General features: G+C 51.1%; 2 protein-coding genes across 7 annotated transcripts; one reads left to right on the top strand and one right to left on the bottom strand.

The window, feature by feature from the left end:
* Positions 1-819: 819 nt before the first annotated feature.
* KHNYN (KH and NYN domain containing) lies at positions 820-9,621 on the bottom strand. Of its 6 annotated transcripts, none has more exons than XM_047737309.1 (9): positions 9,416-9,621; positions 8,870-9,022; positions 8,559-8,779; positions 6,365-7,491; positions 6,099-6,229; positions 5,917-6,013; positions 2,999-3,106; positions 2,690-2,791; positions 820-2,165 (listed from the first exon to the last, which is right to left on the bottom strand). In XM_047737309.1, the coding sequence occupies exons 3-9, from the start codon at positions 8,757-8,759 to the stop codon at positions 1,916-1,918; spliced, it is 2,016 nt and encodes a 671-aa protein (XP_047593265.1). In that variant the 5' UTR covers positions 8,760-8,779; positions 8,870-9,022; positions 9,416-9,621; the 3' UTR covers positions 820-1,915. The 6 variants fall into 6 exon arrangements, with proteins under 6 accessions (XP_047593265.1, XP_047593266.1, XP_047593263.1 ...); XM_047737310.1 differs by having other exon boundaries at positions 8,870-8,903; XM_047737307.1 differs by lacking the exon at positions 8,870-9,022.
* Positions 9,622-9,797: 176 nt separating this feature from the next.
* Positions 9,798-12,958, top strand: CBLN3 (cerebellin 3 precursor). Its single transcript, XM_047737318.1, has 3 exons — positions 9,798-10,874; positions 11,175-11,294; positions 11,641-12,958. The coding sequence occupies exons 1-3, from the start codon at positions 10,575-10,577 to the stop codon at positions 11,836-11,838; spliced, it is 618 nt and encodes a 205-aa protein (XP_047593274.1). The 5' UTR covers positions 9,798-10,574; the 3' UTR covers positions 11,839-12,958.
* The last annotated feature ends 9,981 nt before the right edge of the window (positions 12,959-22,939 follow it).

Here is a 22,939-nt window from a genome sequence, read left to right as displayed (position 1 = left end):
CCCCAGCTCAGGTCAACACAGGCTAGTGGTATGAAGTAGCAATGGGGAGGAGGGGTGAAGACACTGGGACCCACAGACTCCAGCATCACCCAGCTCCCCACACTGGTTGCTGGAACAAAGAACTGAGGTGGCAGTAGTCAGCTCGCTGTGCCTGAGAAGTCACAGCCTGGAAAGGACTATGTCCAGGGACTTGTCACAGAGCCCAGACAGCACAGAATCCAGGGGCACCTGCCCTACTTCTTTATCTGGTCTTGGGCTCTTTAGGAAGTTGACAGGCTCTGTATTATTCCTGAGGGAATGACCCACCTCAAGCATAGAAGTAACAGAAAAGCATATTTGGGGGCTGCGCCCAAGGAAGGTCTACTGACCAGTGCTGTCCACAGATGACTGTGTGAACTAGGGGTAGTCAGTTTCCCTGCGCAAGACTTTAAGCAGATAAAGGACAGGAGGGGCACCTGGGTGGCTCAGTCAGTTAAGCCGCTGCCTTTGGCTTAGGTCATGATCCCTGGGTCCTGGGATCGAGCCCCATGTTGGGCTCCCTGCTCAGGGGAAGTCTGCTTCTCCCTCTACCTGCTTGTACTCTCTCTGTCAAATAAATTCTTGGGGCGGGGGGAGACAAAGGGCAGGATGTAGGCATCAGGATTGAGAGACAATGTCCTTGTGTGACAGTGGTTGATCTGGTGGCCAGTCAGGTACCTTCCTTCCGACTTGGGACTCTTCAGTTTTCATTTTCCAGATAATGGTTCATCGTGATACAGCCTCTAAAAACCCTCCCATCCCCCTACATACACAGACACACTCACACACATACACACAAAGCAGAAGTGGGGCTCACTTTATGCCACATATGTGTTCTGTAGAGAAAATGCTGGGGTCAGATCACATTAACATTGTCCTTGGAGAGCATGGCTTCATCAGTTTGGTGAACGCTCAACACTTCGGCAAGTGCATCTAACTGGGGACTTTCTGACACATTCGCTCATCTGTAAACACTTGAACGCAACAGGAGAGCTGCCGTTTATAGGAACCCTGAGAGTATTTTGGTAATGCAAAGTCACCCCTAATTAACTGTTTTGTAAATATGGATTCAGGGTGTTGCCCAAAGGGGATGCAGCCATTATAGGGCATATGGTACCGAGGACCCAGTGTTACAATCTAGGGCCTGGGCCCTGGGGACACAGGGTCCTCAGCTCTGGGAAAGTGAGGTTTTGGTTAGGCAGCCTGTGTAGCCACAGACAGACACACCTGAGACTTGATGCGGATACCTTTCCTCTGAGGAGCTTTCTCCTATGTTCTCATTTCTCTTCCCAGCCAGCATTTTTACCCCTGATTTACAGGCAGAAGTAAAGGCCAAGCAGTTCCTTTAAGGTCACAGACAGACATAGCTGAGACCCGAAACCAAGTCTCCCTCTGCCTTCTCCACCAGCTCCCTGCTCCCCCAATGTGACCCAGACCCCGTAACACTAGTCTCCCAAGGGCCCAGCATTCCCTTCGATGCACCCAGGAGCCCAGCCAGGCCTGGGAAGCAACCGGTCTCTCTGGCATCCAGAGCCACAGCCAGGGGAGGAAAAACTTTACTTCCTTGCCACCTGCTCTTCGTTCCCCACCCCCCAAACCTCCATCCCCGACTGAGTTTGAAGGAGGAGCCAGCAGTCCCCATCTCCAGGACCTGCTCTTCCCAGCAGGCCCCCACTCCCTACATGAAACCCTGTGCTATGGCAAGGTTGAGAACTTAAGGCTGAGCAGAACCTCTTGAGAGCTACCTGAGGTCCTGACTCAAGATGAGATCAAGTCCCACCAACTCAGAGTGAGTCTAGGTCAGGGTCTGAGCAGCACAAGGACCCTCACATAAACAGCTAAGCTGGGACAGGCTGAAGCTGACTGGATAGCAGGCAGTCAGTCAGGCAAGTGAGGCTCAAAAGTTGAGACTCAGCAGGGCCTCTGAGAGCTGGTTGATGTCCCGGCAGTACGGCTCCCGCTGCAGGATGAAGTCCACCTTGTGATCCTGGCCCCAAAACACCTCGAGCAGCTGGCGCCGCAGCCGCTCAGTCTCCCGGGTCTTCCGGATGCCACTGCCTTTTTCCTCCTCTTCTCTCCCCTGCTGCTGCTGACCAGGTTCTGCAAAGCCCCTGGAAGGGTTCTGAGCCTTAGAAGACCCCTGTGCCCTGGGAAGAAGCAGAGAGAGCACAAAGAGCCGATGAGCATCCTGGAGGGAAGCGAGAGTTCAGTGGGCCTATTTCTGGCTTTGGAGTGGGAATGGGACCTGAAGTTCCCCAAGCTGACCACTGAGCGGCATCATCAAGCCACTTCTGAAGGAGAGAAGCCCAGTTCCTTGAGAACCAGGAAGGTGAAGCCTGTGGCTATTATGATCTAGTTCTAGTCTCATACATTGATCACTTACTTAATGGCCCAGCAGAGGGTGTGCGGAATAAAACTGGCTATAAGCAAAAGCAACCACATTCCAAATAATCCACCAAAAATATGGGTTAGGAGAGGGGAGGAGGGGAGCTCCCCTCCCAGCCAGGAAGGCCTAAGTTAGGATTCCCCGAAACACTTAAAGGCCAAGCCCGTAGCAACCAAACCAGTAGAGAAGTAAGCTGGCCCAGATGAGGTCACACTGCCCCCAAGTCTACAAGGCCCCTGCAGAGGGCCAGGGCTGGGGGCTGCCTAGGACAATCTGGGACATTACCTGACCGGCTTCTTTAGGAACTCATCCAGCGTGGGGCCGTTTCGCCCTAACGGGTCATCAGGAACCATGAAGAGGTTTCCCACAAAAGTGAAAGGCAGCAGGCTGGGTGCGGAAAGAGAATGTATGGTCACAGAGGGGCCCTGATGAACCTCCCAGACAGCTGATACCAGCACCCCCAGAAAACTACTAGCCACCTTCCTTCAGGACCATATCAAGCCCCTTCCCAGAGTCTTCACCAGGTGGCAGAGCAGAACTGGTTTAGAGAAAGGTCTGAGTACATGCCCTGTTCCCAGGGAAGGGCTCCCTCACCGCTCCCTGATGATTGCCATCCACTTCTCAGACTCCTCCGCCAGGTCCCGGAACTGGTCATTGGAGACAATGACCCCATCAGTCTCTTCAGCCAGCTTCACCATGAACCTGTCTCAAAAATCACAGCAGCTGTTCTGGGATTCTCCAAGGGCCCCAACCCTAAAGAGTATTATCAGCTCCCATAATCCACTTCTGGGGATGGAGATCTGGTCCCCCACCTCACCTTGACCCAGCCACCAGGTGACTGCCAGATTCAGGTGCCATGGTTGGAGAGGAAAGAAAGATGAGTCCAGCGTGGTGTCCCAATAGCAACCCCTCCACCCAACACTTTGTGCCTCATTAGTGAGAAACCGTGAGATCTGGCTCCAGCCCTGTCTTCTTCCACCCTACCTCACCAGTCAGTCAGAAATCCATCATGTTCTCCTCTGAAAAGCCTTCCACTCTGCCCCTTCCTTTCCAGTGCTACCACTACCCTTAGCTATTCAGACACTAAAGCTGAGAGACTCCATAGCCTCCTGACAAGGGAGTCCCCTGACCCCAACCATTTACCACATTCCAGTCTCTCCTACCTTCCCTTAAACAAATCTCTCCCCTGCTTGCCCTTTATCTACAGAGTAAAGTCACATACCCAGGCCTGGCAGCTAGGGCCTTCTAGAACCCAGCTGGAGCCACCCTTACAGCCTTATCTCTCCTGGTATTCCTAATGAACTTTCAACTCTGCCAAAATCAATGATCAGATAACACCCCATTCTCCAAATATGACCTGTGCTGACTGTCACCAAGTTTCTCAAACTATTGCTCCATCTGGAGGTGCTTCCCTAACCTCACTGATGAACAGAATCACCAGGAAACATTTTTAAAAAGAGATGGCTGAGCCCCCAATTTAGTAATTCTGCTCCCACAAGACTAGGATGGGACTCATGAGGCAGTGGATGGAGGTCCTTTTTAACAGGTCTAGAAACCAAAAGATGCAGCCCAGCCCAGCCCCAGTCCTCAATCAACAAAAAACTGGCAAATCCCTCCCTTCCCAGAAAACCCCTACCAGAAGGGGGCTCCCTTTCCTCCAGGTTGCCACTGTGTTTGGTTTGGGGCTGGTGTGGGCTCTGAAGTCCCGATCAGGCCTTCCCTAATCCCAGCATCCCCACCTCCTTCTGCCGGCCACGTGCCTACTGCTAGGTGCTAAACAAGCAGACAGTATTTGAAAGACAGTGTGGCATACAGGAGACTAGTAGTCAGGATTCAGTGTAACAGATGTCTGGCTCTGAGTTTCTGTCTAGGAAACAAATGAAGGAGATAACATACAAAGTACATGGTATCAGAGGATAGATATGCAAAAGCCACTTGTAGGTTAAGGGTATTTTACTATGGTGTTACTTCATCTATTGCTCAGCACCCACCCATTCAGTAGGCCTGGGCCATGCACCACTGTGTCATTCACTGTAACCAGACAAAATTCCAAATTCGCATCGGGCTGTCTGCCTACTGGGACCTACGTAACTGTACAGACACGTGCCTTTAAAATTCATTACAACTGACTTGCTCTTCAGTTTCAATTCTGTGTCAATGCTGCTGTGGAAAGGTTCCATATCTTGGATAATCTGTGAAATCTAGACATAAAACAGAAGAGCATTGGGAGAAAGTGAACTGCCTTTTTATAGAATACCATTTGCTTGTTAGGGAGAAAACGTTAAGTATTTGAAAAGACAAAAGATATAATCACTAGAGTTTCAAAACTAGTTTTTTCTCTAAAACTGAAAATAAAGCACTTGTAATAAAGCACTTGTAAAATTTTTTTATTGGTTAATTAGCTTTTAAAATCTGCCCATTTCTGGACCGCCTGGGAGGCTCAGTCGGTTAAGCATCCAACTCTTGATTTTGGCTCAGGTCATGATCTCAGGGTCACGGGATGGAGCCCCACATTGGGCTCTGTGCTCCATATGGAGTCTTCTTGTCCCTCTCCCTCTGCTCCTCCCCTCCACACCCCCTACCCCTTCTCTCCCTATCTCTAAAATAAATAAATAAAATCTTTAAAATCTGCCCATTTTCCCACTGTGTGTGTCCCTTGGGAAGGGAACGTGCCCTGCATTTTTCATTTAAACAATTTGGCAGCTTTAAGATCTCACTTTTCCTTTGCCACGTAATAGCCTTGGTCGAGAGAGTTAACCTATGTCTGCGGTTCTGTGTGACAGAGATGAGACCCACTGCTACACTTGATTGGGTCCGTGAACAGTTAAGGAATATCACCGTACACTTGCCAAGCACCTTGAATGGGCAAGCATATCCCTTAGCTCCTTTTGATATTCACAAGGAGGGTGACCAAATGAAGAGGACCCTGAGACAAAGAGGTCAGACCCCTAAGAGTCTGGTCCACAGGCAGAGTCAATGAACAGTACAACTTGAAGCTCAAATTCAGATCTTCCGATTCAAAGTCCAGTGCTATTTCTGTCAGATGTGTTTTGTATACTCTGAGCAAAGAGCCTCTTGTGTCTCTTCATTTGACTCATGATTTTGAACATGTACCCTGGCACTTCCCGAATGCTGGGAATTTCTATACCTGTTTGGAAATGTGGGCTGTCAGAAGGTACCTGTCAGTTACTTACATTACCAGCTTTCCCAGCTTTCCATTAACCTAGTATTTTCTAGACAGGAAGGCACTACATAAATCCAAGGCAGCATTCAGTTTGAAGAACGAGAAATGAATGAACGGGCAAATGCAGCTGTCCACCATCTGCCTCATCGCACCTGCGGGGCAGGTCTACTGACCCGTTCGTACAGGAACACGGAGGAACGACTGGCCATCTTCCCGATACCCGGCTTAAGAGACAGCACAAGTGGCGGGGGGGGGCTTCTGTCTCTCCCTCAGTTCCCCTACTGTGTTCCTGGAATCTCAAGACGGGGGCCAGGAGAGAATTGAGTACCTATCATCATAGGAGGAGATCCTCTTGCCATCCATGACCCGGGAGGGAGTGAGGGAGAGCAGGCTGAGGGAGTACAGCTTTTGCAGGAAGTGGCCCTCTAGAGAAACACAGGCGCACAACGGGGTTATCCTTGGGCTGAAGCGGGGCCTATCCCAGGTTACAAAAGACCAGGCCCAACTCACCTCTGACCCTGGCATCCTTACTGAAGCGCCACTGAGGCACAAAGACAGTTATGTCCCGGTGGCCCCGGTCCCAGAAGTACTGCACAGCAATGGCGATGCCCCGGCTGGAGAAGTAGTGTTGGAGGCCGTGCCTACAGTGGGAAGGGGTCAGCGCTCCGGGGCCACAGAGGAGGGGCCGCTCAGCACACATCCCCGGGGTCAGGAACACCGCTCAGACCATGCCCCCAACCCCGCCCCCAGGAACCTCAGGCCCACCAGGTACTCACACCATGGCCACGTTGCTGCCATCAATGACAATGTGACGGAGGTCTGGCTGGCCGGGCACATTGGCAAGGCACAGGGTGAAAGGGTCCTGCAGGGCCTCCTGGAAACGCTGCGTGCCGGTCACCAAGTTGCCCCCACGTGTGCCTCGTTTCCATGGAGACCCACGACCTCGTGCCACGACCTGCTGCTTGTCTCCCCGGTCTCCTCGGTCTCCCCGGTCTCCACAGTGCCACGGGGGCTCGGGTGCAGGGGGAGGGCTGGGCACCCTTGGAGGCGAGGCTTTCCCGTTGTGGAGCCGCTGGAGGAGGGAGGCTCCCCGGGGCTGAGCTGTCCTCTGACAGAGGCCCTGTGCAATAGGAGGCTCACCCTGGACACAGACTGACCTTCCCCTGTCCTGAGGCACCCCCTCCTTGCCCAGGGCCTTCCCTGTCAGGAAAGGCCCTAACTGCCCTACCACTCCCCCTCCTGACTGTGATCTGAAGGCTCCTGCTTTCTCCCAGACCTCTTTCCCAGGCAGCTCCTTCCACCCCACTTCCATCTCCCTGGGACCACCCTGCTTCCCTCCCTCCTTCTCCATAATCTGTCTCTCTCCCCTTGACTCTTGCCACCCCATAGGTCCAGGGCCCAGGGACTCCCTGCCTTCACTCGAGGGAGCTCTGACGCCCTGGTACTGAGCACCCAGTGGGCCTGGGCTCCCCCTGCCGCAGGGGGGCCGTGGCTGGGGCCCCTGCCCCCTGGCTGCCTCCTGCACCAGGCTCAACAGTTCCTCCTGGACAGCCAGGGGCAACCGCAGCAGGGCCTGTGTGTGGGCATCCCCATAGGGCTGCAGCAGGGCAGAGAAGTCTCCTAGCACTCCAGCACACTGCGAGGCTCCAGGCGATCGCCCCGGATGAAAGTCCCAGCTCAGCCGCTCCACCAGCTCCTCCACTCTGCTCTGAGCCATGACGAAGGCCTCGGTCAGGCCACTGACCATCAGCGAACCGGGGGGCCCTGGCACGAGGTAGGCTGATGTGCTCCAGACCAGGCAATCAAGGAAAAAGCCCTGGGCTCCCAGGAAGATGCAGTGCAGTTTGGGAGGGTAGTGGACTTCATCCTGCAGCTCAGGGCTGCAAAGACCCTTCAGGAACTCCTGGGAGAGAAATTTAGGGCGGCGGGTGAGGGGGGGGTGAGGCAATAGAGAAAAAAGAGACTGCTGGAATTCTACATGGCCCAGTAGCTTCTTCAAGCCCATCGCACTCCACCCTGAGCTCCAAGATGCCTGGGCAGAGCAATGGAGATCCATAGATCCTGACAAAGGTGAGGATTAAAGGAATCAAGAATCTACTTCTTTCCTTTTTCAGCTGATAGTCTATGGCTAATATTTCCATTTAGAACTTGGCTCAATTTAAGATACTATTATAATTGGGACACCGGGGTGGCTCAGTGGGTTAAGCCACTGCCTTCAGCTCAGGTCATGATCCCGGGGTCAGGGGATCAAGTCCTGCATCGGGGTCCTTGCTCAACAGGGAACCTGCTTCTCTCGCTGCCTCTGCCTGCTTCTCTGCCTGCTTGTGTGTACTCGCTTGCTCTCTCTGGCAAATAAATAAAATCTTTAAAAAAATTTTTAAAAAAAAGATACTATTATAATTAACTGATTATAATTAACAAGGCTGTCTCTCTGAATATTTACACTTGCATGTGTGATAATATTTCCATCATAATGACTGTCATTGCTAACTTTTGCTGAGCTCATGCTTTATCTCATTCACAATAAGCCAATGAGGTAGACATTGCTATTATTCACATTTCATAAATAAGGAAACAGGAGACTCTGCACAGGGCTGGTAGCTGATATAGTTGTACTGCAACCGCTGACCCAAGGAAGAAATGTGGCCTGGCTTTCCCTCCCCCAGTGAATTCCTTGGTGGGGCCTGCCTGCCAAACTGGATTATCTCCAGTCTCCCAAACAGCACAACTGATTACAACACAATCACCTGTCTCTAAGTCATGGCAGAACCTGGCTCACCACGGCTGAAACGAAACCAAAACTCCACAGAAATACTATTTGCAAAGTCCCTCTAAGTTTAGAGTCACTGAGGTTGCCAGTAAGACAACCAAGGAGTGAGTGGAGATCCTCCCCAGCAGGCCCTCCACTCCTCTGCCTCCGTGTAGGGGAGGGAGTCGTTATTCCCTGAAGGGGCAGACAGGGGTGTTCACCTTGGCTCTGCTGGCGTTCTCCTTGGGGCCCTCCAGCTGCAGCCAGATGTGAGGGTTCTCAGGACAGTCCTTTGGGAGGACACTCATCCCCACGCTGAAGATGCGCTCCACGTAGGGTTGCTGCTCCCGCACCTTGTCCTCGGCCTCCGCAGACACGGCAAAGCGGTCAGGGGACGGGGAGCCAGCCCCCCAGGTAGGCATGGCTGCCTGGCCACCCAGCCCTGGAAGGAGGGAAGGCAGCTCAGAGCCTCCTCGCCCGCTCAACCTAAACTGTGGTCTCCCAGCCTACACTAGCTATCAACAGGTCGCACCTAGTTATCGATCTAGTGAACACCCTGGGTCCATCTAGGAAGGGAACGTCACATTATCCGGAACCGGGTCTTCTCTCCGAAAGAAAGTCATGGGCAAACAAGGCTGCCTGTTGGGGATGGGCATCTGGCCTCTGGAAAAGGCTGGTCACGGCCCTAAGCAGGAAGGGGGGCGGGCCTCCAGCTCGGTCTGGAGGCCAGAAGTGGATAGATGACAAAACAGTCTCTCTCCTCAAGTCTCTACAGTCTCCCGGTCCAAACTAGCCTCTTAAAGACGAATCCTCACCGAGGCTTGAACTGGGATGTCCTCCGGAGTCCCTAGTCTGCCATTTCCAAGGTTCTAGCCCCTCCCACCTCTCCCCCTCCATCCGCGGTCCGCCGTTCCTCTCCGGTCGCTCTACGGCCCCACCCGGGGACCGGCGCCAGGCCGGGTACCGCCCACAGCCGCCGGCCGCCACCGCCCACAGCCGTCCCTCCCCCCCGGCCGCGCTCTGCACTGGGGCTCGGACTTGGCTCCCCCCGCCCGGGCGCGGGGGAGAGTGCGCCTACCCGCCTCGGCCTCTCGCTTCGGCCTCAGGCCCGCCAGCGCCTCTCGGTGCCTGCCCGCCCCAGCTTCGCCCGCGCCCCAGACCCAGCGGAGAGGAGCTGGGGGCCACGGAGCCGGGGTGGGGGGGCCGAATCTGGGCGGGCCTTCTCGAAGCCCTCACCCAACTGGGACCTGTCTTCTCCACATCTCGAACAGTTTTTTGAGTCACTTCCTGGCCGGGGGTGGAGTCAGCCAGACCCCACCCCGCTCTGGGCTGGCTCCCGGCCTCAGCGCGCGCCTGCTGCCGGGCTCCTCCCTGGCCCGCCCACGGCTCCGCCTTCCGGCCCGCCCACTCGCGGGTAGGTTTCTCCCCCAGCTCCGCATCCCAGCCTGTTGGATGGGCTAGTCTCTCCCCTGGGTCTGGGTTCCCTCTCGTTCTGAGCAGCTGTTTTTAGGGAGAGAGGAGCCACTCGTTGAGAGCTGGAAGTGAAGAAGGCCTTAAAAGGGACTCATCCTTTACTTTCGGATGAAGATACGGAAGACTAAGGAGAGAAAGAGACTGGCCCACGGTCACAAGATACTGACACCGTTGGCTCAAGCACTTTCCACCAAAACAATTGTAAGGAAAAGACAGGGCTCTGGCTTTCATCCGACAGTCGGAAGGAGCCGCTGAGTGGGCTGTTGACTAGCGGGGGATTTTGAAGAGGGCAGGAATAAGGAGAAAGAGGGGGCTGTAGGGCTGTCTTGGGCACACATGCACTTACGCACCTACAGGAACTCACATTCTCACATTCTCACATTACGAACATACGAAGTTCTCCGTCGTCCCAGACGCAGCCTTTAGTGCTCTCCAGAGGGGCTGCCCTGGGTTCTGGCTGTAGCCCTCCTGTCTGGCTGTTTCATCCCTCTTCTCCCTCCTCCAGCCCAACTGCTGCTGTCACTTCATGCCCTGCCAAGGAGGAGGGAACTGCAGTGACAGCGGGAGAGAGAGGCAGGACAGAGTTGTGGGGCACAGAGAGGTATGGAGAGAGGGATGCTGAGACCAGGGAACAGTAAGACCCAGAGAGAGGGCTAAAGAACAGGGTGAGAGGTAGTGAGAGTCCACAGGAAGTGGGAACTGAAAGGAACACTGAGAGGGGGCAGAAGACAAGGAGGACCTGTGGGTCACAGAGCCAGTCAGCCATGCTGGGAGCCAAGCGACACTGGCCACCAGGTCTCCTCTCCAGCCCCGGGCTGCCCTTGGCCCTGATGCTTCTGATCCTAGGATGCGGGTGGGCCCAAGAGGGGGCAGAGCCTGTCCTCCTGGAGGGTGAGTGCCTGGTGGTCTGTGAGCCTGGCCGAGCTGCTGCAGGGGGCCCTGGGGGAGCAGCCCTAGGAGAGGCACCCCCCGGAAGAGTGGCATTTGCCGCAGTCCGAAGCCACCACCATGAGCCAGCAGGAGAGATCAGCAATGGCACCAGTGGGGCCATCTACTTTGACCAGGTAATCCCCCTACCCTTGTCCAGATGACCTGTAAGGACCTGGGATCAACTGCCCAAACCCACTTTGCTCTTAAGGAAAAACCCCCTACTGTGTGACCAGGTGCTCCTCAGCCCCACTGCCCATCTCCCTTCCCTACATTCCTACCTACATACCTCCTTGCCCTTTCTCACCATTTCCTCTGAATTCATGCCTTCCTCCTGTTCTTGTCTACTTGCCACCCCTTCTTTTCCTAACTAACTACCCCTCCCCACAACCCAGTAGTTTCTCTGATCCCCACTCAATAGAGTCTGCTTCCCACAGGTCCTGGTAAATGAGGGTGGTGGCTTTGACCGGGCCTCAGGCTCCTTCGTGGCCCCTGTCCGTGGTGTCTATAGCTTCCGATTCCATGTGGTGAAGGTGTACAACCGCCAAACTGTCCAGGTGACCTGTGTGCTAGGGTCCTGTCCTGGCTCAAGAGGGGAGGGGAGGGAAAGGGAATAAGTGGAGTCCAGCTGTGACTCCTAGGTAGACCCTCCATTGACCTGTGTGTGTCGGGGGTGGGGGGTGGTGGCAGGAGCAAGGGAGGAAAATAGCAGCCAGCAGAGAGTGTGGAGGAGGTAGAGGCCAACACTGGCCACCTCTCAGCCCTCCCACAAGAGTGCACTGAACTCCAAGTTCCCAAGATTACAGAGTCCCTTGAGGGCTGGAGGAAAGAAGAAGCCCTTGGGAAAGTGGAAGTCTTGGGACAAGGGCTGGGGAGAAATTCTAACTGGGCTCACCTCCCCAGGTAAGCCTGATGCTGAACACCTGGCCTGTCATCTCAGCCTTTGCCAACGACCCTGACGTGACTCGAGAGGCAGCCACCAGCTCTGTGTTACTGCCCCTGGACCCGGGGGACCGGGTGTCCCTACGCCTGCGCCGGGGGAACCTGCTGGGTGGCTGGAAATATTCAAGCTTCTCTGGCTTCCTCATTTTCCCACTCTAGAGGTTCAAGCTTTTCAAGGATCGGACTCTAACCCCTGCCTTCTGCCCTCTGCCCTCTGCCCTCTGCCCTCTCTTGCCCCAGAAGCAGCATCTTTGGGGGTAGAAGGGCTCCCTCTGTCTGCCTGTATTCTACTTTCTTGCATGGGACCCTGTCCCTAACGCCCAAGGTGAAGAGTGAAGAGTAGAGCTACGGTGTCTGAGGACCTGGCCCTTCGGACCTCTCCTCCCACCCCCAGTCTCCCACTGCAGCGTTTTGTGCCCGCAGGGTTTGCCAGGTAGGGAGACCTGTGCTGCTTTGCAGACTCTGCTCGTCCTGTTCCTCTACCCCCAGCTCTCCACTCAGTGCTATTTAGGGACAGGTGGCCCAGGTGAGACTGACAGGCCCCCACTGTGGCCCAGATGGACCAGCCTCAGTGTACCCTGCAGGCTTCTTCCTATGAGGTGTGCCAGCATCACGGATCTTGGCCAGCACAATCAGAAGCTGAGCCAGCACCATGTGGGCTAGGGCAGGAGGCTTAGCCCCCAGCAGAAGTGTGGGGAGGACCATAGCGTGGCCTGGAGCCTATAGCTGGTGGGGCAGGAAGGGCATGTGCCCAGCATGAAAAGAGTATATGTGTTTCATTTACATGGGGGCAGCCAGCAGGCAGTGAACCTGGGTATCCATCTGGGCCAGGTCCCGGATGGACTCTGGCCCTCCCCTCCCCATCCAAAACATGGAGTGTATATGTTCGCTCTAGCCAAGAGTCGGTGTACTGAACTTCCTTAGACGGCTGGAGGTAGGGGTAGAAAGTCACATGTGAGCAAGTGTAGATCTCCAGGCATGGAATGTGTCAATGACAAGGCCACCTCCTAGAACTGCTCTACCTTTGCGATCTGAACTTCAAGCACTGTACACTCTGACCGTCACCTCCCGGCTGTCTCAGCGACCTTCCTGCAGCTGTTCCAGACGCTCCCTCGGCCTCTCTTCTTTCTCCTGATTCGTGCTGTCTTGTCCTCCTTTCTTAAACTTCCTCTTGTCTTGGATGCTATGATTCATCCCTTCAACCACTCTCCTGCGGATATTATGAAATCTCTCTGTCTTACCATGCTGTCCCATCCTCCCAGCATGGATGAACCTATCCGTAAAGCAACTAGAGAATGATGGTCAATGAGAAACTGCAGGACCCCTGAAGAGACAAGATGCCATTACGATTTGGATCAGGGGTTACAGGCTACAAGCAGGTATGTGGCTGAGAAGATAAATGTAAGATTGTATATTCGAGTCAAATAAAAAAGGATGTTGGCAATGCTTGACTTAAATAGGAAATACCAATGTGAATTTGTGGTTTTCAAAAGAAATAACTTTTTCAAATGTTGTCATGAAAGTAGCCTAGAAACAATATCAGGAAAAATCTGATACGCATTCTTAACCCTTAGATCTTTGCCTCAAATATTATTCACCTTTAAAATAATTCACAGGGGAGGGGCACCTGGGTAGCTCAGCTGGTTAATTAAGTGGCTACCTTCTGCTCAGGTCATGATTCCAGGGTCCAGAGATCGAGCCCCACCTTAGGCTCCCTGCTTAGCAGGGAGTCTGCTTCTCCCTCTGCCCCTTCACCCACTTGTGCTGGCACCCTCTCTCTCTCTCTCTCAAATAAATAAATAAAATCTTTAAAAATTAATTAATTAATTAATTAATTAGATAAATAACTCAGGGGGCAGGGCGCCTGGCTGACTCGGTCAATGAAACATGTGAACCTTGATCTCAGGGTTGTAGGTTCAAGCCCCACATTGGGTGTAGAGATTACTTAAAAATAAAAAATCTTGGGACACCTGGGTGGTTCAGTGGGCTAAGCTGCTGCCTTCAGCTCAGGTCATGATCCCAGGGTCCTGGGATCGAGTCCCACATCAGGCTCCTTGCTCGGCAGAGAGCCTGCCTCTCTCTCTCCGCCTCTGCCTGCCTCTCTGCCTGCTTGTGCGCTGACAAATAAATAAAATATTTTTAAAAATAAATAAAAATAAAAAATCTTTAGTAAATAAATAGAACTCAGTGTTCCTTGGAAAATAAATAGTTCCATGTCTTAAATAACTCTAGGCCTGGAACATGTTGTTGTTCCTGGAACATGTTGTTAATGACAAAAAGCAAGGATACTTGTTAAACTGTATAAGGTAGAGCTGAAAAGGCAAAGGAATCGATCTTAAAATGCTCCCACCTGACATGCTCTGACAATTTGATCATCAAAAGGAAAATAATAGGCTCACCTGGGTGGCTCAATCAGTTAAGCACCTCCCTTGGGCTCAGGTCATGATCTCAGGTTCCTGGGATCGGGCTCCTCACTTGGTTGGAAGTCTGCTTCTCCCTCTTCCTAGCCCTCTGCCCCTAGCCCCACTCATGCTCTCTCTCACTCTCTCTCTCAAATAAATAAATAAAATCTTCTTTAAAAATTTTTTTAAAAAAGAATATAAGTAATCAGAACAAGGTGAATTTTTAAAATCCATGACTCTGGAGTGACATTCAAAGAGGAAAAAGTCACTATAAAATGGGCAAAAAGATAATATACCAAGTGGAAAAGAACAAATATAATGGCATATTTGTAGTTAATTCCAATAAGTAGGAAAGTATGAAAATACTAGGTATTTTATCTCCTCATAAGGTACACTCATTCCTCCTTATTTGTATAAGTAGGGAGGGGTGGACACATGGAGCGCTGAGTAATTCCAGGGAAGGTTGGAACTGTGTCAAGAATGAAGAAGGCTGATTGGCACCATCTGGTCATATATTACAACTAGGACAAAAAGGAGTCCAACAGTGTGTTGCTAGATGATGAATTAGTCAACGTCTAAAAAGATAACTGCCCACAGCTCAAACTTGATCCTTCATCTCTTGGGAAAGGGAGCCTCCATATTGCAATACTAATTACAATGAGACTGTAGTAACAGTAAACCCAAAATAATAACGGCTTACCCAAGAAAGATTATTTCTGTCTCACATGGAAGAATGCACACATGAAGAGTCTAGGGCCGGACTGCAGTTTTATGATCATCACAGCTGAGTTTCTCTTCTTGCCATTCTACCATCTTTTGCATGCCATCTCATGGCCCAACCCGGCTCCCTGCACTCCAACCATTACATCAGACTTACAGCCCCCCAGGAAGGAGAAAGGAAGAAAGGGCCACCAGTTCGCTTTATAGAAGGCTTCTGAAAGATGCACCCCACATTCCTGTTGCATGTCATCAGCTACGGTTTAGTCACACCTGCCACACCAGACCAGGGAGAGAGGCTAGGAAGTAGAGTCTTTATCCCAGTCAGCTATGCTCAGCTAAACATCAGTAGTTTTACAATGAGGAAGAAGAGGAAACAATGTTGGGGCGGGGGATGGACAACTAGATGTTTTTGAGAGTGCAAATGGGCTACAGACATTTGTGAATAATGACAGTGCAGTTGTTGTAGTTGTTTTCCATTCCTCTATAACACGTTACCATGCATTCAGCAGCTTAACACAACACCTACCCATTATCTCACAGTTTTCTGTAGGTCAGAAGTCCAGCAGAGCATGACTGGATTCTCTATTTGGCGTTTCATAAGGTTGAAAGCAAGGGCTGCCTTCCTTGCTGAAGGAGAAGAATCCACTTTCAAGCTAATTCAGAGTTCAGTTCCTTATGGCTGTAGGACTGAGGTCCACCATCTTTGAGCCAACGATGCTGGGCCAAGTCCTTCATACATTATGAACCTCCATGACCCACCCATGTCTCTGATTTCAGTGGAGAAAGTTCTCTGATTTTAAGTGACCATGTGATTAGATTGGGCCCACCCAGGTAATACGAGATAATCTCCCTATTTTAACCTTAATTACATATGAAAATGTTCATTTTACTATGAAACATAATTCAAGTTTCCAGGAATCAGGGCATGGACATTTTTGGAACATCTGCATGGAACATGGACATTTTTGGAATATCCTCATCATTAAACTTAAAGATGTCATCATCTAAAGGAAAGGCATCCAGCTACAACACTAATCACGTGGAAAAAATGTGGGCTTGAGGAACTCTCACCCTATTCAAGGTAAACACTGGCTCTGATTTTAGTCATTTTAGAAGGAGATCCACTTCCCAGATCCAAACCAAGAATTCATTGATTAGTAATACAAAACTTCATCTGCACTGAGATAATGTTCTTGTGGGGGATATGCAAACTGAGAGAATATCACTCTCTTGGGTCTGCAAGCCCATTTTTATAATAAGTGTAAGTATAGGTGTAATAGATTTCATGGTCCTTGTAAGATGTGTGTGCTTTACCAAAATCATGCTTTTAGAGAAGTTAATACATTATATTGGTGATTCTATCGAAATATGAGGATTTAAGTTTACAATCAATGTTTAAGTCATTTGATTTGTAAAATACATAGATTTTGATTTATTGGGTATATAAATTGTGTTTAAATGTGTAGACGATTTTGCTTAAGTAGGTTTACAAGGTAAATAAATTAAACAACAAATAAAGCACAGGTGGCGGTCAGTGTTCCTCTCCAGGTACAAAAAACTCCTCAGACTTTAAGGACCCAAAGACTAGAATCCAGCTGTCCCACCCCCCTATACTCACATCCTGACAGCAGATTGCAACAGAGCAAGTCTCACCACTGAAAGATGAGTTGTAGATCTATACTCATGGTATCCCGCCACCCCCGGTCCTCAAGCCTCCATGCAGGTCTCCTGTGGTTTCCTCTGCCAGGTGTTCTCCTCATCCTCCCCAGCATCCAACTGAAGCCTCTGTTCTCTCCTGAAACCTTTCACACCACCAACTCTGCCCCTACTGTCAGCAACAGACAGCCTCGCTCCCAGAAGCAGCAGAAACACCAGGCAAGAACCCTTCCAACCACCACATCTAGAAACTCACCATTGTCATCTCTGCTTCCTCCTATCTGGCTCAGTAGAAGACGGGTCCCTCTTCTTGTCAGGGCAGCCATCTCCATCCACCAGTCACGGAGCTCACTTCTTCCAGACATCCTCTTTTCTTTTCCTTGCTTCTTTCTGATAGGTGCAACCTCTCTCTCTCTACTCCTTCCCTTCAGCAGTTGACTAGACTCAAGTATCTTAAATCTCAAAGAGGAAAAGATGGGTGTGGAAATAGTTGTAGGTATAGAGTTGTCCTTGGCTCTGTATGCCCCCGAGGCCAGTTGGCATCATCTCCCCTCCTCTTTAGAGTCAAATATTTATGCTCACCAGTTTCTCACCACTTAAGTCAACTATGGCCTCACTACTCCACCTGAACTGCTCTCAGCCGGTCACTAACAACTTCCGTGTCACTAAAGTCAGTGGACACTTCCTGGTCCTTCTGGTTTTCAGGTTCTCCCTAACATTTGACCCTGTTGGCCACACCCTCCTTCTAGAAATTTCTACACCAGTTTCCCTGACTATATGCCTTCTGGGCTTGCCCTCCACTCTTTGCCTAGGCTCCAATTCCTCTTTCAGGCTCCTCTACCTCTACCATTACATCAGCCTTACAGCCCCCCAGGAAGGAGGAAGAAAGGGCCACCAGTTCGCTTTACAGAAGGCTTCTGAAAGATGCACCCCACATTCCGGTTGCATGTCATTGGCTACGGTTTAGTCACACCTGCCACACCAGACCAGGGAGAGAGGCTAGGAAGTAGAGTCTTTATCCCAGGCAGCTATGCTCAGCTAAACATCAGTAGTTTGGGCGCCTGGGTGGCTCAGTGGGTTGAGCCGCTGCCTTCGGCTCGGGTCATGATCTCAGGGTCCTGGGATCGAGTCCCGCATCGGGCTCTCTGCTCAGCAGGGAGCCTGCTTCCCTCTCTCTCTCTCTGCCTGCCTCTCTGCCTACTTGTGATCTCTCTCTGTCAAATAAATAAATAAAATCTTTAAAAAAAAATAAATAAACATCAGTAGTTTAACAATGAGGAAGAAGAGGAAACTGTATATGGGGTGAGGGGACAGCTAGATGTTTTTGAAAGTGCAAATGGACTGCAGACATTTGTGAATAATGACAGTGAAGTTGTTAACATTAAGCCCATGACTTAAATGTTGGTTTTCCTCAAAGTTCTGCCCTAGGATTCCTTCTGTCCTGACACACATTCTCAAAAGCTCAAATTCCCATCCATGTGCTGACAGCTTCCACATTTGTGCTCTCTGTTCCCAATCTCCCTCCTAAATTGCAGACTTACACATTGGATTTCCCACCTTAAAGTCAACCTCCTAAAATGATAGTCTTTCCTCCCTAAATTCGTTCTCTCTGTGTGTCTGTTCTCTGTAAATGGAACCTCCCAGTTGCCCTAATCCAGCAGTAGCCATCATCCTCAGTCTTCCCCTCTCTCTTATCCCCCATAGCCAATCACTTACACCTGTGGGTTCCATCCTCTGTTCCCCATCCATGCTGGCTCAAACTACCAATCTCCCAGACAGGGTTTCCCAAAACTTTTTTTTTTTTTTTTTAGGTGAGGGAGGGGCAGAGGGAGAGGGAGAGAGAAAATCTTAAAACCAGGCTCCACACTCAGGATGGCTGCAGGACTCGATCCCACAACCCTGAGATCATAACCTGAGCCAAAATCAAGAGTTGGATGCTTAACGGACGGTGCCACCCAGGCTTTCTAACCGATCCCTTAGCCTCCAGTTTCACTTCCTCCACCCATTCTCCACACTGGGACTGCCATAGTGATCTTAGTAAATGAGCTTCACCGTCTAAAGCCCTGTAGGGGATGGGGGGAGAGTCTCAGAATGAGACATTTCTTGGTGTGGTTTTTGAGATCCTTGGTAGTCCAGCTGCTGCAGACTCTCCTGCTTCGTTTTCACTGTCTGCAAGAACATGGAGGTTTACAAAGTAGCACCAGAGACTCTAGCTGAGGGAAAGGGGTGCCATCCTCTGTTGGGGGCCTGGAGCTGGTGTATTAAATTAAAGCTCTGCAGCTTGGGGCGCCTGGATGGCTCAGTGGGTTAAGCCTCTGCTTTTGGCTCAGGTCATTATCTCAGGTTCCTGGGATCAAGCCCCACATCGGGCTCTCTGCTCAGCAGGGAGCCTGCTTCCCTTCCTCTCTCTCTCTGTCTGCCTCTCTGCCTATTTGTGATCTCTGTCTGTCAAATAAATAAATAAAACCTAAAAAATAAAAAATAAATAAAAATAAACCTCTGCAGCTTGTGGCCCTGGAGGCACAAGCCACTCACAGGGACATAGTAGGCAGGTCGCTCCCTCCCTGGGTGAGCTCTCACCTCAGGGGAGTGAAAACCCCAGGGCCATTTTCACTGATGGTGCAGTTTCAGTACACGCACCAAAGGAAGGAAAGACACAAGATTTATTACTTACAAATCCCAGAACTGGGGGTGAGGGTGCCTGCAACAAACCAAGGAAAGGGCAGTTGTCCATCCCTGGTCACAGGTGAATGAGCCGGAGGTAGAGAGCAGGGTGACAAGCACCTATTATTCATAAGGCGGTTGGCCCAGAGGTCACTGAAATGTTCACGGGCTCAACTCTCAGTGGTTATTTTAAAAGGTGCCCCTAGGAAAAGCAAAGCGGGAACTTGGGGCGGGTTGGGGGCGGGGGGAGAGAGGCCTCCTGAACTCTGATCCTTGAAAATGGCCCGGCCACGGGGCACCTGGGTGGCTCAGTGGGTTGAGCCTCTGCCTTCGGCTCAGGTCATGATCTCAGGGTCCTGGGATCGAGCCCTGCATCGGGCTCTCTGCTCAGCAGGGAGCCTGCTTCACTCCCTCTCTCTCTCTCTCTGCCTGCTTCTCTGCCTACTTGTGATCTCTGTCAAATAAATAAATAAAATCTTTAAAAAAAAGAAAGAAAGAAAGAAAGAAAGAAAGAAAGAAAGAAAGAAAGAAAGAAAGAAAGAAAATGGCCCGGCCTCTGGGCACCAGCAGGGCTGCCAGACTGCGAAATGGCCAAGCGGCAATTCAAAATCTCACCTCAGAAAAGGAAGGACAGCTTGCAAGTCAACATTTATCAGGGCCAAGATAATCATTCTTGGACCCACCTGTTTCGGTTTGTAAAGCACCTTAACCTGAACCAGCCTGAAATGGAGAAATCTTAACTGGCACTGGACAACACCATAATGAAAGATGGAGAGCCACAGACTGAAGGCAGGTAGTGGGGAGGAGCTCTAGCAACGAAGCGAGTATGCTCCTGAGAGAAGCAGGGAGTAGCGGTTAAGATGGTGGCCCAGGAGCTTCTCACTTAGTAGCTGCACGTGACCTTCTGTGACTTAACCTCTCTGTGCCTCATTCTTCCTCTATACAATGGGAAAAAAAAAAAACTGGATCTGCTCCACAGGGTTGGAAAACACTTCGGAGGTGCCTGGACAAAGGAGGGCTCTCTATATGCAAGTGACTGTTAGCATTTGGATCAGTCAGTAAGTTAAAACTGGTGCATGTCCCAAGGATTCTTGGGCAACCTTAAAAGGCAGGTAGGATATTTTGTTTTATAGAGACCATTTACCTGTTACAAAGCTTCTTTCATTCAGTTATGTTCACTTTTACCCTGAACACAAGGGCTTAGTGACTGGTTGCTCAGAAAACATGGTAGAGCAAAGCTGAGGGGTCCTCATCTCAGCAGCTGGTTTGTGTAAGTTGTTTTTTTTTTTTTTAAGATTTTATTTATTCATTTGACAGACAGAGATCACAAGTAGGCAGAGAAGCAGGCAGAGAGAGAGGGGGAAGCAGGCTTCCTGCTGGGCAGAAAGCCGGATGCAGGACTCGATCCCAGGACCCTGGGATCATAACCTGAGCCGAAGGCAGAGGCTTTAACCCACTAAGGCACCCAGACGCCCCTGGTTTTTGTAAGTTTTAACATGGGAACGGGATACAGTGTGGAACGTTTTTTGTCTTTACAGCTTGTGTTACGTCATGGGACTAGCTGCATATGGGCTGTTTTGTAATTTCTCTGCTAGAGACTTGGGGAAGCCCACCTGCCAGTCCTCCATAGATGAAGGGAAAACGGTGGTGGGTATAAATGAGAGAAGCAGTGACTGGTAGTCTACCATGCCCCATGACGCTCAACTATAGACAAACGTTTTTTATTCACTCCCCCAAAGAGAGGAGGAATCTCAAATCCTGCTCAGACCTTGTAAGTCATTCAACAGTGAAGAAGCAAAATCTCACCATCAGAGTGCTCAGAAGCCAATGTGGATAAAATATGATTATTACTTAAAGTTATCCGGAGTAGAAATGGATTCTGAAGAACCACCTTTCTTTTTTTTTTTTTTTTCAAGATTTTATTTATTTATTTGACAGACGGTGATCAGAAGTAGGCAGAGAGGCAGGCAGAGAGAGGGGGAAGCAGGCTTCCTGCTGAGCAGAGAGCCCAATTCGATGCGGGGCTCCATCCCAGGACCCTGAGATCATGACCTGAGCCGAAGGTAGAGGCTTAACCCACTGAGCCATCCAGGCACCCCGCTGAGCCACTTTTCTGATCAGCCCTCCCCTTAGGAGCTCCGAGCCTTTCACTTGCTGACCTGTACTGAGAGCGTGTGCCCTGCTCTTGGCAAAGGGAAGACCAGGACCTCTCTGAACGGCCTGTGAGCTGAGACCACAGGCATGTGAGCCACAGACCCCTCTGCCACACTCTCTCTTACTGCCCTGCCCTGTGTTTGCTCGTTGAATCATCCTGAATCATCTCCCTCACCTGAGTGTGGATACCAAAGGGGCAGAGACCATATCACTCCCATTACCTGCTACTCACACCTAGACGGGGCCTGGCACATAGTAGGTGCACCATAAATAGAGAATGACAAGGTACACACCAACTGGGGAGTTCTCAGGAAGGACATTTCCTTCCTACCACTCCATTCCCCTGCCAGTGCTGAACAGAAGCTTGGGCAGGTGCTGGGTGTCTGGGTGGCTCTGTCAGTTAAGCTTCCAACTGTTGCTCTTGGCTCAGGTCTTGATCTCAGGGTGCTGGGACTGAGCTCTGCATTAGGCTCTGCGCTCAACATCTCAGCTTGAGATCCTCCTCTTCTGCTTCTCTCCCCTCTGTCTCTATCTCTGTTTCTCTCTCTTTCTCTCTCTAAAAATAAATAAAATCTGAAAGAACGAAAGAAAGAGAGAGAAAGAAAGAAGGAAAGATGTAAGTTTGGGTAGGTGAAAAGGGCAGCAAGGAGCAGAGGCCCAACTTTGGGAAGCTTGGCCACCATTAGGAAGGTCTCCGAGCCTGAAGAGTCCAAGGGCAGGGAGAAAAGAAATGTTAGCTGGCATGCAGTTGGCATAGTCAGCTCAGGCTACTAGAACAAAATGCCATAGACAGGGGGCTCACACCATAGGCATTGATCTCTCACGGTTCTGGAGGCTGGACATTGATGATCAAGGTGCTGACAGATCCGGTGTGTGGGGAGAGCCCGCTTCCTGGCTCGCAGATGGCCGTCTCCTCACTTTACCCCACATGTGGAGACAGAGCAACCTCTGCCTCTTTCTCCTCTTAGAAAGACACAAATCCCACCATGGAGGCTCCACCCTGACGACCTCATCTAAATCTGAATACCTCCGGAGGGCCTTTCCGATAACCTTCTAATACCTCCAATATCAAACACCTCCTAATAGCATCCTACTAGGGGTTAGGGTTTCAACATACGAATTTGGGGAGACTCAAACAGGCAGTCTATAACAGGTGAATGTTTACGCCATACTTGGAACCCCAGGAGCCTCTTTGCACAGATTATTTCATGTAACCCTCGCACCATCCCATAATTTGGGAATCGTTACCCTGCACCAGACGGATGGGGAACCCAAGGCCTCGGGAAATGGATCATACAGGTAGCGGAAACAGAGTCAACCTCCAAGCCTAAATCTATCCTGTCTCCAATCCCACAAAGCGGGGCCAGCTCTGCGGCCGTTCTCTCACGCCAGCCTTAATCCAGCTCTTCCAAGAGCTGGAAAAGAGCGACCCCAAGGAAGCGCCTGGCCCCGGCCCCCTCCCAGCCCTGCCGCAAAAACAGCTGTGGGGCCTGCCACCTGTCGCTGCTGGGTGCCGGTCTCCTCACCTGTGAAATAAGAGCGTGGGTCAGAGGAGCTTGGGTGGATGGTGCCCAGGCCTTCAGCTCTGCGTGTCAGCCTGGGACTGCCTCCCACCCTCCCCACTCCAAGAACTGAGCCCGCAGCTAAAAAGAACATGCACCAGC

This window comes from Lutra lutra, chromosome 7, assembly GCF_902655055.1.
Source record: "Lutra lutra chromosome 7, mLutLut1.2, whole genome shotgun sequence".
NCBI classification, from domain to species: Eukaryota; Metazoa; Chordata; class Mammalia; order Carnivora; family Mustelidae; genus Lutra; species Lutra lutra.
Note: the sequence above shows the minus strand (reverse complement) of the source record. Positions and strands in the feature narration are given on the sequence as shown.

Excerpts from the sequence above, each read along its gene's own strand:
- KHNYN (XM_047737306.1), bottom strand. The coding sequence starts at position 9,234 with ATGGAGGGGGAGAGGTGGGAGGGGCTAGAACCTTGGAAATGGCAGACT. Across the intron at positions 7,492-8,558 it reads AGAACGCCAGCAGAGCCAAG|GAGTTCCTGAAGGGTCTTTG; the intron begins GTGAACACCCCT and ends TTTCTCTCCCAG. Across the intron at positions 6,014-6,098 it reads TAAGGATGCCAGGGTCAGAG|AGGGCCACTTCCTGCAAAAG; the intron begins GTGAGTTGGGCC and ends GTGTTTCTCTAG.
- CBLN3 (XM_047737318.1), top strand. The coding sequence starts at position 10,575 with ATGCTGGGAGCCAAGCGACACTGGCCACCAGGTCTCCTCTCCAGCCCC. Across the intron at positions 10,875-11,174 it reads GGGCCATCTACTTTGACCAG|GTCCTGGTAAATGAGGGTGG; the intron begins GTAATCCCCCTA and ends TGCTTCCCACAG. Across the intron at positions 11,295-11,640 it reads ACAACCGCCAAACTGTCCAG|GTAAGCCTGATGCTGAACAC; the intron begins GTGACCTGTGTG and ends TCACCTCCCCAG.